Below are 14,619 nucleotides of genomic sequence, written 5' to 3'. Positions count from 1 at the left end.
GAGAAGGAGAGATGTTGTGTGGGAAAATTGCTTTTTTCACTCGATCTGTCCAACTTATCACCTTATCGCCTCTAAAATGTAAATAAAACACTATAAAGAGTTTATATAATGTGTCATTACATACCTATTTGAAGGTTTGTGTCGAATTTGAATCGGGTTTTTAGGGCGGTGCTAAAGTGATCTTAGAAGTAAACAGCGGCTTTGAGAATGATGATCGTATGCAATGATGATGCAAAAAATGACTAGGTATCCCCCCTTACCCCCGTCACTGTCCATTTCTTGTTGTTAAACGATGAGTGAAGTGCTACACCTGGAGGATAGAGATTGTAAGACAGAAATAGTTGCTTTATGAGTGCTGAACGTTACGTCATGACACATCAAGATGTAATGGAGGGTCAGTTTTTTCAACTTTTCTCCAATACTATAGAGCCATTACCATGTTGATCAACGCTTGAATAGAAACCTAGTTCACACCCCCGATTTTGACATCAACACAGTCACTACAGTCCCATTAGTTTTCTTTGTAGCCTCGTTTGAATGTTGCGGTTGCGCACATTTGTACGGAATGGGGTGAGTTTACATTCATGTCTAGCAAACCAAAAATACCAATTACGCTATCAAGCCAAGAAACTAGTTTACCTGAATGAAATAGGCCTAAATTAAACTGATTAAACTAGATTGAATCTCATTTAACATGCAATAATACCTAGGCTACTGTCAATCACTGACTGAGATTAATTACACTAAATGTCCAAAAGTATGTGGAATATCTCATCCCAAAATCATGGGCATTAATATAGAGTTGGTCTCCCCTTTGCTGCTATAACAGCCTCCTCTGTGATGGCTTTCCACTAGATGTTGGAATATTGCTGCAGGGACTTGCTTCCATTCAGCCACGAGCATTAGTGAGGTTGGGCGATTAGGCCTGGCTTGCAGTCTGCGTTCCAATTCATCCCAAATGTGTTCAATGGGGTTGAGGTCAGGACTCTGTACAGACCAGTCAAGTTCTAACACACCGATCTCGACAAACCATTTCTGTATGGACCTAGCTTTGTGCACGGGGACGTTGTCATGCTGAAACAGGGAAGGGCCTTCCCCAAACTTTTGCCACAAAGTTGGAGGCACAGAATCGTCTAGAATGTCATTGTCATTTTTCAGGCCTAGTCCTGAAAAACAGCCCCAGATCATTATTCCTCCTCCATCAAACTTTACATTTGGCACTATGCATTCTGGCAGGTAACGTTCTCCTGGCATACGGCAAACCCAGATTAATCCGTCGGATTGCCAGATGGTGAAGCGTGATTCATCACTCCAGAGAAGTGTTTCCACTGCTCCAGAGTCCAATGGCGGCAAGCATTACACCACTCCAGTCTACGCTTGGCATGGAAACCTATTTCATGAAACTCCTGACGAACAGTTTCTGTTCTTGTGCTGACATTGCCTCTGTGCTGACGTGGCTTCCAGAAACAGTTTGGAACTTGGTAGTGAGTGTTACAACTGAGGACAGACGATTTTTACACGCTACGAGCTTCAGCACTTGGTGGTCCTGTTCTGTGAGCTTGTGTGGACTACCACTTCGAGCCGTTGTTGTTCCTAGATGTTTCCACTTCATAATAACGCCGCTTACAGTTGACCGAGGCAGCTCTATAAGGGCAGAAATTTGAATAACTGACTTGTTGGAAAGGTGGTATCCTATGACAGTGCCACATTGAAAGTCACTGAGCTCTTCAGTAAGGTCATTTTTATTGTATTTTTATTTAACTAAGCAAGTCAGTTAAGAACAAATTCATATTTTCAATGAAAGTCTACCAAGGAACAGTGGGTTAACTGCCTTGTTCAAGGACAGAATGACAGATTTTTACCTTGTCAGCTCGGGGATTCGAGCCAGCAATCTTTCGGTTACTGGCCCAATGCTCTAACCACTAGGCTATCTGCCATTCTACTGCCAATTTTTATCTACGGTAATTGCAAGGCTGAGTGCTCCATTTTATACACCTGTCAGCAACGGGTGTGGCTGAAATAGCAAAATCCACTAATTTAACGGAGTGTCCACATACTTTTCTATATATAGTGTATTTGTGTTTAGATGAACAAGATCAGAGCTACCCTTTCCCGCTAGCTTTAGAGTGACTATGATGTACTCTAAACTATAAAAAATGCTAACCAATCCTTCAGGTCAGTATGATAAATGATTATGCCTAATATGCTTTATATTACTTTGCATGAATGATACAGTATCTCTCAAATTTAAACAATAAGAAATTGCAATTTGTTTAGCTTCTTTCTATTCTGTTGCTGCATGAAATAGCAAACAGAACGTGAATTAAAAGATGACATTTGTTTACTTAATCTTTGTGATTTTGTGATTATTGTTTTTGGTAAAAGAAAGACTGTAAAAATCCCCAGAAATTCAGCTAAAAACTAGTTTAATTTAGGAAATCTGTTCCCAAGTATTCCCATGAATTTAAAAAAGAGAGATTTGTGATTGTGCCTCAATGTAATCAAGGTAAGAAAATGATTGTTATAATCATGTTCTGGCCCGCTGACCATCGGCTTGGCCAAAATGTGTCAGCAGCTGAATCTAGTTGCCTACCCCTGTTCTACTCTGCACCAATGCCTCCATCTTGGCACTCCCACACGTTGTAAAAAATATTTTGGAAGCTATAGAAATGCATTCATAAATGTCTACCTTTGTTTTGTCACGTTTATTCTATTACAGACACTTAATGCATACTTTTTTATTATATTGTGTGAGCTAAACATAAACATTTCAAATAAAAACATATATTTTAAAAAATCCTTAAAGTAGCAAGTACTAATGTTACTGTCCTCACTATAACAACCAAAATATTTAAATACATGTAGTGTTGTCCTTGAAACATTTAAATGAAATGCTGGAGAATTCCATTCATTCCTATGGAGGACTGCTTTTCTGAGCAGTACCAATAAGGCTTCAAAGCCTCTCATTGCATGCTAAAATCTACTCCCACGTGATGGATTCGACTTCCGCTTTACTTCCCTACTGCAACGCGCTGGTGGGAAACTTGCCAGAGTCAATTATTTGAAAGACTCAATTTATAAAGACAGGGGTGGGTCGGGGGACACTGTGGCCCTGTCTGACGATACCCCCGGACATGGCCAACAAGGCACGATATAACCCCACCCATTTTCCCAAAGCACAGTGGTGTGGGGGCTGTGCTTTTGCGATGTGTGTATGTGGCACCGTGAGAGGCATGGGCATAGGTGTGGCTGAAGGACTCCCAGTGCAGTGTCATGGACAGTGCCACCCTCCTCAGCACAGGAAACAGGTGTGCTCACTTCAGCACCACGGACAGCAGCACTGTGGAAGGCTGCACTACTTTCAGTACCAAGCCAGCTGAAGACAGTGCCACAGCGCTGCTCACCCAACACACCTGTGCAGGATTGCTAATCAGCACACCAAGGCATTCCTTAATCAACTGACTAGCACAGAGTGCTGGCTGGAGCACATTCAAGTGGAGCAGTTAGGAAGACACAGCGTGCCTCGTCTCCCACAGACTCCTCAGAAGGAGAGTTATGGACATGCCGACACAAGAGACTACTGGTGGCTGTCATCTTTAACCACTCTCTTTCCTGAATGGCTTGTGGACTAGAACGCCAGAGACACTAAAAGTAAAAGAATCTGAAACTTGACCTTTTTTGTTGTTGTAGTTTGGCACACACCGCTCTTCCTGCCAGTGAAAAAATAAAATTATGTTTGCAAGCTTACAACAAAATTTACTAAACTTGCGACGGGTGAATCAAAACTACATTCGCAGATGTCGAATCTGTGCGCTCAGTTTTGGCCAAAATTTGGTGACTTACCTCAGCCAAAAAGCTACAAGCTGTCGGTGGAGAGTTTTTTTTTTTTCTGACAAATCCGGAGAGGTGTTGAGTAGCAGCAGTGTGTGTGTGTGTGTGTGTGTGTGTGTGTGTGTGTGTGTGTGTGTGTGTGTGTGTGTGTGTGTGTGTGTGTGTGTGTGTGTGTGTGTGTGTGTGTGTGTGTGTGTGTGGAGTCAGCATAAATGTATATGCATTTAATGTGTGAGTGAGTGTCTGTTGGCCCTGTGACAGTGCAAATATTGAAATAAAAGGAAAAAAATATACAAGGTAAACTTATTAGCTATTTATATCAGTCGTATTGCTTGGGGGGGAGAAGCTGTTCATGAGCCTGTTGGTGTTAGACTTGACGCACCGGTACCTCTTGCTGTGCAGCAGCAGAGAAAATAGTCGGTGGATTGAGTCGTTGGGGTCTTTGAGGATTTTCTGGGCCTTCCTTTCACACCGCCTAATATAGAGGTCCTGGATTGCATGAAGCTCGGCCCCAGTGATGTACTGGGCTGTCCGCACAACCCTCCGTATCGCCATGCAATTAATTGAGGGCGGTGTTATGCTCACAATGGTACAGCATCCCTCCTGAGAGGGAATAGGCACTGTTGCGCCTTCACGACTGTGGTGTGTGTGGACCATTTTAAATCTAGTGATTTGGACACCAAGAACTTCAAGCTGGTTATCTGCTCCACTGCCGATGTGGATGCAGTTGCAGAGGGAGGTGTTCAGACCCAGAGTCCTAAGCTTGGTGACAAGCTTGGAGGGGATAATGGTGTTGAACGCTGAGCTGTAGTCAATGAACAGCATTCTCACATAGGTATTCCTCCTATCTAGGTGGGTGAGGGCAGTGAGGAGGGCAATTGAAATTGCTTCATCTATGGCTCTGTTGGGGCGGTATGCAAATTGGAGTGGGTCTAGGCTGGCTGGGATGGTGTAGTTAATGTGTGCCATAACCAGCCTCTCAACGCACTTAATGATTACAGAAGTGAGTGCTACAGGGCGGTAATCATTGTGGCATGAAGCCAGAGTTCTTACAAACAGGGATGATTGTGGTCATTTTGAAACAGACTGGGACAAAGAGACGTTGAAAATTACTGTGATTATGCCAGGCCAGCTGTTCTGTTCATGCTCTGAGAACGTGCCCTGGAATACTGTCGGACCCCATGACCTGATTAAAGATCATTCTCACATCAGCCTTGGACAGCGAGCTCACCTAGTCCTCTAGGATGGTGATGGCCCTCACACCTGGTTCAATGTTGTTGATGTCAAGGTGTGCATAAAATGCATCTGTTAGAGAGGCAACGTTAGGCAGATCAGAGTTGGGTCTTCCTTTGTAATCAGTAATGGACTGTAGCACCTGCCAGACGCGGCGGGCGTCGGAGCCTGTGTAATAAATTCAGCAAAAAAAGAAAAGTCCCTTTTTCAGGACCCTGTCTTTCAAAGATAATGTGTAAAAATCCTTCACAGATCATCATTGTAAAGGGTTTAACACTGTTTCCCATGCTTGGTCAATGAACCATAAACAATTAATGAACATGCACCTGTGGAACGGTCATTAAGACATTGCTTCTCCCTTTGTTCTTCAGTCTTCCCGCTCTTTCACTCAAACCCAGCCCCCTTTTCTTCGTGTAACGAGCTGTCATATCTGTTCCGTCCGCTAGGGATGTTTTCCTTTATGACATAATTTGTAATCAAGGTATGATTAATTCTGTGTATATGTAATTCTGTGTGTAGTTAGGTATTTAGTAAATAAATAATTAAACCCAATTTTGCAGTGCTGATTCAACTTGCTAGCCAGGGTTCGTGAAGATAACCAAGAATTTACAGCTTTCAGATGATGACAATTAATATTGACTACTATCTTTTCCTTTTTTCTCTTTAGTTCATTCTCTTGGTTGTTGGTGCATTGGGGGGTCCTTGGGGGTGGGGAATAGAAATAATTGTATTTCTTATTTTATATTTTCTTCCTGGGGGGACTGTGGGAGGGGTCACCGAGCTTAGAAGTAGTTTAACTCGTCTGGTTCGCTCGTGTCACTTGACATCTCTTGGCTGTGCTTCCCTTTTGTAGTCAGTAATGGTTTTCAAGCCCTGCCACATCCGCTAGTGTAGTACGATTCGATCTTAGTCCTGTATTGACACTTTGTCACAGCGGGATTTCTTAGAAGCTTCCGGGTTAGAGTCCCGCTCCTTCAAAGCGGCAGCTCTAGCCTTTAGCTCAGTGCGGACGTTGCCTGTAATCCATGGCTTCTGGTTGGGGTATGTTCGTACGGTCACTGTGTGGACAACATCATCGATGCACTTACTGATGAAGCCACTGAATTATGGTCAGATTAGCCAAATGGAGGGAGAGCCTTGTACGCGTCTCTGTGTGTGGAGTAAAGGTGGTCAATAGGCGTGCCGCCTCTGGATGAGCGTTTTCCTGTTTGCTTACGGCAGAATACAGCTCATTGAGTGCAGTCTTAGTGCCAGCATCGGTTTGTTTTGTGATGTAGACAGCTACGAAAAATACAGATGAAAACTTTCTAGGTAGATAGTGTGGTCTACAGCTCATCATGAGATACTCTACCTCAGGCGAGCAAAACCTTGAGACTTCCTTAGATATCGTGCACCAGCTCTTGTTTACATATATGCATAGTCCGCCCCCCCTTGTCTTACCAGATGCCGCTGTTCTATCCTACCGATACAGCGTATAACCAGCTGTATGTTGATAATTTATTTATATGTTTTTATTTAACCTTTATTTAACTAGGCAATGTCATCGTTTAGCCATAACTCCATGAAGCATAAGATATTACAGTTTTTAATATTCCATTGGTAGTTTAATCTTCGTCGTAGGTTGTCCATTTTATTTTCCAATTATTGTTCATTAGCTAGTAGAATGGAAGTTAGGGGGGGTTTATTCGATTGCCTACAAATTCTCAGAAGGAAGCTCAACCTCCGTCCTCTCTTTCTCCATCGTCTCTTCATGCATATGACAGGGATTTGGGCCTGTTCCCGGGAAAGCAGTATGTCGTTCACATCGGGATCATCGGACTCGTTAAAGGAAAAAAAAGCTTCTGCCAGTTCGTGGTGAGTAATCACTGTTCTGATGTCCAGAAGTTATTTTTGGTCGTAAGAGACGGTAGCAGCAACATTTATTTACAAAATAAGTTCAAAAATAAGTTACAAACCACGCAACAAAACAAACATAAAAACACAATTGGTTAGGAGCAAGTAAAACGTCAGTCATCTTCTCCGGCGCCGTCAGTCAAAGGATCTCCTGTCTCTTCTATAAATGTTATATTTACATTTACATTTACGTTTAAGTCATTTAGCAGACGCTCTTATCCAGAGCGACTTACAAATTGGTGCATTCACCTTATGACATCCAGTGGAGCAGCCACTTTACAATAGTGCATCTAAATCTTTTAAGGGGGGAGGGGTGAGAAGGATTACTTTATCCTATCCTAGGTATTCCTTAAAGAGGTGGGGTTTCAGGTGTCTCCGGAAGGTGGTGATTGACTCCGCTGTCCTGGCGTCGTGAGGGAGTTTGTTCCACCATTGGGGGGCCAGAGCAGCGAACAGTTTTGACTGGGCTGAGCGGGAACTGTACTTCCTCAGTGGTAGGGAGGCGAGCAGGCCAGAGGTGGATGAACGCAGTGCCCTTGTTTGGGTGTAGGGCCTGATCAGAGCCTGGAGGTACTGAGGTGCCGTTCCCCTCACAGCTCCGTAGGCAAGCACCATGGTCTTGTAGCGGATGCGAGCTTCAACTGGAAGCCAGTGGAGAGAGCGGAGGAGCGGGGTGACGTGAGAGAACTTGGGAAGGTTGAACACCAGACGGGCTGCGGCGTTCTGGATGAGTTGTAGGGGTTTAATGGCACAGGCAGGGAGCCCAGCCAACAGCGAGTTGCAGTAATCCAGACGGGAGATGACAAGTGCCTGGATTAGGACCTGCGCCGCTTCCTGTGTGAGGCAGGGTCGTACTCTGCGGATGTTGTAGAGCATGAACCTACAGGAACGGGCCACCGCCTTGATGTTAGTTGAGAACGACAGGGTGTTGTCCAGGATCACGCCAAGGTTCTTAGCGCTCTGGGAGGAGGACACAGTGGAGTTGTCAACCGTGATGGCGAGATCATGGAACGGGCAGTCCTTCCCCCGGAGGAAGAGCAGCTCCGTCTTGCCGAGGTTCAGCTTGAGGTGGTGATCCGTCATCCACACTGATATGTCTGCCAGACATGCAGAGATGCGATTCGCCACCTGGTCATCAGAAGGGGGAATCCTTGTATTGCTACTGCTGTAACATGAATTATCTAAGTGAGTCTCAGAAATGGCTAATATATGAATGTTATCTGATGTTAGCAGGTAATTGATTTCATTGACCTTATTTCTAAGGCTACATATATTAATATGAGCTATTTTCAGCCCTTTCCTGTGTACTTTATCAGAGATGATCATGATATGGCAAAGAGCAAACAAAGCAAGAGAAAACACATACATTCAGCAGTGCATTAATCAGTTGGTGTGTGTGTGTGTGTGTGTGTGCGCTGCGGGGTTGACACTCACTTATCCCTTCCAGGCTTTAGGGAGGGATGGTGAACAATGAGCCTGTCATAGAAGATGTAATCAATGTCTTCACACGCTCTGGCAGCTTTAATGGCTGGGATAAGTTCTTTCTTCTGGCGCACAGCTTCAGGATAGATGAATTACGTTCCTCTGAAGTTATTGGCTCTTTCCAGAACAGCTACCTTGTCCTTGAACCTCAGGAACTTGACCATTATCGGCCTGGGCCTGTCACCTGGGCCGGTGTTAGGTTTTCCAGTCTTGTGGGCGTGCTCCACCTCAATCTTCCTGTGGTCCATCTTCAGTTTCTCCAAGATTATTTCCCTCACTTTATCCTCAGACTCTGTCCAGGCCTCGTGGAGATTCTGCAATTCTGTCCACAACCATGTTCCGCCTTGATTGTCCCTCGAGATAATCTGATTTCTCTGTCATTGTTATCATGGATTCACATACAGAACTGATATCCTCTCTCAATGATTGCTACGCCAAGCAGCTCCTCAGACCCGGCCTTGGTCGGCAGGATAACTGGACAGATAGTAGAGGTCCCAGCAACTGATGCTAAGTTGCTAAACATGAGATTTGAACTCACAACCTTTAGGTTTAACGTTCATATTATACAAACACCCATGCATCCACCCCCCTAAATAACCATATGCCTTATGTAACCATACCAAACGTAACATTATACACATTTTGTTGTTCTAGATTTACATTTACTATGTTATGTTGTCTATGAGACCAGGCTGCAACTATAGGTAGCCTACACTATGCTCATAAGGCTGTGCTGAGTGCGCTCCCTTCCAGTCCCTGGGTACTCAGCTCAAAAAGCTTGTGATATTGTTTCAGTTTTTTAGGGACAAAAAATGTATCATGTTGTTTAGAATTATTGTTTTCAAGTTAGTTGAAAACTATATTCTAGGCTGTACATTGCAGTGAATAGCCTATGCCATTTGAATAACCTCCCAAAAGCCTGCCTGATTGGGCAACCATTTGGGTCATTGGTGGGTTTTTCTCGACTGTTTAGCCCATTATTTTGGCAGTTACCTGTACATGTAATTACTGGGGGGATGAATAATATTGTATCTCATAGAGCTTTCCCTGCCGAGTTTGGATGGAAGTGATGGAAACAAAAATGGAAGTCAAAGGGCATGGGGTAAAACAGCATGCAGATTCCTACTGTACGTTCATTCTGATAATGTGCTCTAACCAAAATGGAACAAGGGGAGTGGAAATCAATACTAAGCAGACATAGCAGTGCCCTGCACTGCCATTAGAAAGAAGATGTCTGCCATACTTAATTGTCAGCATAATATTATACTGTCAGCAATCAGCATTCCTTTCATTATATATGGGCTGTGAAAACAAGGGCAACTTGGACTTTCACAGTATTTAGACTACTCATGCATAAGGACTAGTACAAGTATAATGTAAACAAGTTTGAGGATTTAAAAAAATCTGAATCATTTGATAAGCAATTTTCTTTATTTTACATGTTACAGTGCTTAGGTCATGAATAGCATTTAAATTATAGTACTGTATTGACGTACTGCACTAAATAATACCATAATACAATGTCATATAAAAAATGATTAGCCCCCAAAAATATCTGTAATTGTATTCATTCTCTTTTCGAATGAAACCAAAATGTGAACATATACCTAACTTAGCATAAATCAATGCCTTTGAATTCATTTTGGAGTACCTACCTTTATCACATGAACATTTGTCACTTTATTCTTTGCACACACTTCATCAATGAATAGTAAATTATATCAAAGCCGAGGATATTTCCAACTTGCATACATTCTCAAATTCATTTTGAGAGAAAGGTGTCACGTGTCGTCGCATATGTTGCAAAATTAATTATTATTATTTTTCTTAAATAGGAGAAAGAAAAAATCATTAGCGCTTGTTCGTTTTGGCTTTTCATACAGCAGCATCGTATAAGAAATCATTGTTCTCTTACCAAATGTTTATCTATTTTTCACATGGTTTTCCTATATATTCTTTTCACATATATATATATTTATAATCATTTACAAAATATGACACTAGCTCAAGTTGATCTTTCTCCAGTTTAACAAATTTGAGTTCAGCCGGAATTTCCTTCAAAGCAGTCTATTTAAGACATCTGTCTTCATGCATTTTCATTTTGATATATTTTTTATAATAATTTACACAATATGACACTAGCTGAAGCTCACATTTCTCCATGTAAACAAATTTAAGTTCAGTGGAATTCTCCTCGGGTCAGTCTGTTTTTGAGTCGTATGCCAAATAATGACAGTATTTACCACGATGAAGACAATTTGGGTCATTATTATACTAATTCAAACACTTCAATGTTTTCTGAATTTTATGCAATGTCATATCACGTAAGAACAATTTATACCACTGAATATTACATTTACTGTACACTTTATGAATAGGAAGACATTTTCTATATTCTTCATCAATGCACATTTATAAGAATTCTTGCAGTACTTTTGATAAAAGCTGTCACTCTCCTTATCCTAAGTAGTGAGTGTAAAGCAATAGCAAGCATGCACATGGGTAATATTGTGTCTATATCAACAGGGCAGGGTATCAGCAGTGAAACCTGGATGGTTGTGAGATTTAGTATTTGCTTAGGGATCTGTTGGACTACACCTGACCCTGGAACATTGGTAACCAACCCTGGTCCGCAAGAACTACTTGGATGTGCAGGCTTTTGTTTCATGCCCTGCACTATAACACCTGATTGGCTAAACAACTGACCACCAAATCTAGTTAAATGCACTATTATAGGGACTGAGCTGGAACAATTGTCTGCTCATCCTAGGAGCTCTCCAGGACCAGGGTTTGATGGTGACCATGGCCCTATATTATACTGATTATATGTGCACAAACTAGCACTAGTGGTCACTTGTGCCGGGAGCGCACTTGGAGGAGTGTGGGTGTCTGCTCCATGATCTGCACCAGCAGCTTGTCGATGTAGTCCTCTAGGTCGCGCACCTGTGCCTTGATCTTCTTCAGCTCCGCCTCGTGTTTCTCCAGCATCACCGCCTGCTGGTCGGAGGCCACCTGCTGCTTCTCCATATCCATCTCCTGCTGCAGCAGAAGGGAAATCAGCTCCATGTTTGTCAGCTGCTCGTACTGGGCCGAGCTGTCTGCTAACGATTCCTGAGAAGACAAACACAGGCCCTGTATGAATACTTTGAAAATTCGTCATTCATTCATATCTTGATGTAATCACTGTTCTGGATCTGACTGGATCTGGATTAATAAAATATATTGCTGTCAGGTAATAGAACGTGACCAAAACCTTTTCCATAGAATTGAACTGCCCAGTTTTCCCAAAGTAGATAATGTATCATTATGTAAATTCATGGACTTTTTTTATCCTTTACTATATTCAATGATTCATCTGTAATGTGTGGATACTGCTTCTATACTGAACAAATATAAACGCAGCATGTAAAGTATTGGTTGCATATTTAATGAGCTGAAATAAAATGTTCTATACGCACAAAAAGCTCAAATGTTGTGCACAAATTTGTTTACCTGATGTAAACGTTGTGAACAAAGTGCCCCATGGTGGCCGTGTTTAAAAAATATATATATATTTGATTTATTTCATCTTAATTTAACCAGGTAGGCCAGTTGAGAACAAGGTCTCATTTACAACTGCGACCTGACCAAGATAAAGCAAAGCAGTGCGACAAAAACAACAACAGAGTTACACATGGGACGAAACGTACAGTCAATAATGGGTTATGGACAACGAACACAATTGCATTATATCAATGGCAATTTGAATGCACAGAGATTGTGCCATACATCTGCAGCCATCACCTCATGTTTCAGCATGATAATGCACGGCCCCATATCACAAGGATCTGTAAACAATTCCTGTAAACAGAAAATGTATTTTTCCATGGCCTGCATACTCACCAGGCATGTCACCCATTGGGATGCTCTGGATTGACGTGTACGACAGCGTGTTTCAGTTCCCGTCAATATCCAGAAACTTCGCACAACATTCCACAGGCTGCAATCAACATCCTGACCAACTCTATGCAAAGGAGATGTGTCGCGTTGCATGAGGCAAATGGTGGCCACACCAGATACTGACTGGTTTTCTGATCCCCGCCCCTACCCTGTTTTTTAAAGGGATCTGTGACCAACAGATGCATACAGTGGTTGCTCCACTAAAAGTATTGCGAATATGTTGCGCGACTTTGAGGTCATTTGTGGTTTAGTACGGTACCCTGTGTCACCACTTCATTGCTCCAGACCAGCGCAGGGGGGAGTTAGAGCACTGATTATGCTTTTGGGTCCTACTGTGTCTCTAACTGTCAATGAATGGGTGACAAAAACCTAAATAGGAACTGATAATTGTGCACGACTTCAGTATTACTTACTAAAACCTATAACTGATTGTTACACTAAGGTTTTTATTTTATTTTGTTAGGATTATTTTGCTCTTACTGTAGTACTGTAGCCCAGACCCGACCAGTCACAATGTACAGTGCCTGAGTGGCGCAATGGTCGAAGACACTGCAAACTGTGTTGCTACAGATGCTGGTTCAATACCCGTGCTGTGACGACTGCAGGTTTTTGGTTTCTCTTCCTCTAAAAACAAAAATAAATCATTCTAAATAACAAACTGGCTTTATTTACAAATTAGCAACAATGTCTCACCCCCGTGTTCAAGAATGCCCTTTTCTCGCTCATTTTATGTTATTTGAAAATGAAATCATCTCCAAAATATTATTGTTTAAACAAATTATTATTATTAATTTTGAATTACATAAAAGCCCCTTGGATATTCTCACAGATATATTATTAACCCTGTTATTAGCAGGACAATTGGTCATGGTTCCCGAGTGGCGCACAATGGGATTGCCTTGCAGTTCTCCAGCTGTATCCACTGAAAGTGCGCAAGGTTCAAGCTACGAGGGCAGGGGGCAAAGGATGGGCTGCAGAGCTGCGCACAGAAGACCGACCTAGCCCATGGGGAAGGGAGGAGGAGGAAGGGGGGTGGACACCCACCCCGCCACGCTGGCAACACTTTAAGGGGAATTGCACTAATAATGGCGCTGACTAGGGAAACATTCCTGCTGTTCTTAATGCCAGTCTGCACGTTCAAACTAAAACAATGTAACTAATAATGGCATTTTTATGCTTTCGTTAATAAAATAATGATAAAAAATTATTTTTCAAAATGCCAATGTTTATTTAGTTATGGGTCCATAACGAATTACTACAGAAATATCCTCCAATCCTCTATATGTAATTATTGGCAGAGAGTCACGTCATATTTTTCGATGTACTGTTGGCCTACCGTAGGCGACATGGGTCTCACTAGTGTTGAGTAATGTGCTGTTAAAGTGGTGTAGGTCTTATTTATTTAAAGAGCATATTGAAGTTAGAAGCAATAGGATTTGAAGCATTAGGCTACAACTATTTTAGCACCGTTTCGCACTGCTCTGAGACAAGCATGGGGACTGGTCTTGATAAATCAATGAGATTTTTATTTTCACTGAATCTCCATTTTGGTATTGATTAGCCAACACTTATGGTGTAGAACTATTATGCTCTTAGTGTAACCTTTATTTAACTAGGCAAGTCAGTTAAGAACAAATTCCTATTTACAAGGACAGCCTACTCCTTCCTCCCTGTCGGGGAATTGAACCCCTTGGAAAAGAAACCTTAATATCAATCAAATTAATTTAGCAAAATGTCCTAATATCAGTCCCATATACTATGTTCTTACAAAAAAGGTTTGAAATTCTCTAGTACAGCCACTATTGAAGGCTATCAAATGCTTCTCAAAGATGCCCTCTGGTGGTCAAACTAGCACTAACTAGCATTAACGGTAACAGTGGTTGACACTTAAATAACATGCCATACAATTCTGCGACACAATGCAAGCTGTGCCGCAGTACACAGCAACTTTTAAAGGACGAACCACTGTATTCCCTGTCGTGAAATCCATAGATAAGGACCTAATGAATGTATTTCAATTGACTGGTTTCCTTATATGAACTGTAACTCAGTAAAAAAAAATGAAATTGTTGCATGCTGCATTTATATTTTTGTTCAGTACATAAACAGGTTCCCTTGTGGGACCACAATTGCTTTGCAGCATGTTCAGAATTTCTTTCAAAAGCGAATCAGTGTACCAAATAAACTAAATATATACCGAATAAACTAAATATCATGAATAGTGTTGTGTTTGCATTGGCT

The 14,619-nt window shown here is 42.0% G+C and overlaps 1 protein-coding gene across 1 annotated transcript in view; it reads right to left on the bottom strand.

The window, feature by feature from the left end:
- Nucleotides 1-9,848: 9,848 nt before the first annotated feature.
- rab11fip5b (RAB11 family interacting protein 5b (class I)) overlaps nt 9,849-14,619 on the bottom strand; it is a 37,538-nt gene continuing 32,767 nt past the window's right edge. The window contains exon 5 of the mRNA XM_029635197.2: nt 9,849-11,550. Within this exon, the coding sequence (XP_029491057.1) occupies nt 11,290-11,550 (261 nt within the window). The 3' untranslated portion in view covers nt 9,849-11,289. The remainder of the gene's footprint in view (nt 11,551-14,619) is intronic.

This window comes from Oncorhynchus nerka, linkage group LG26, assembly GCF_034236695.1.
Source record: "Oncorhynchus nerka isolate Pitt River linkage group LG26, Oner_Uvic_2.0, whole genome shotgun sequence".
Lineage (NCBI taxonomy): Eukaryota > Metazoa > Chordata > Actinopteri > Salmoniformes > Salmonidae > Oncorhynchus > Oncorhynchus nerka.
The sequence above is the reverse complement of the archived record's forward strand: the minus strand, read 5'-3'. Positions and strand labels throughout refer to the sequence as shown.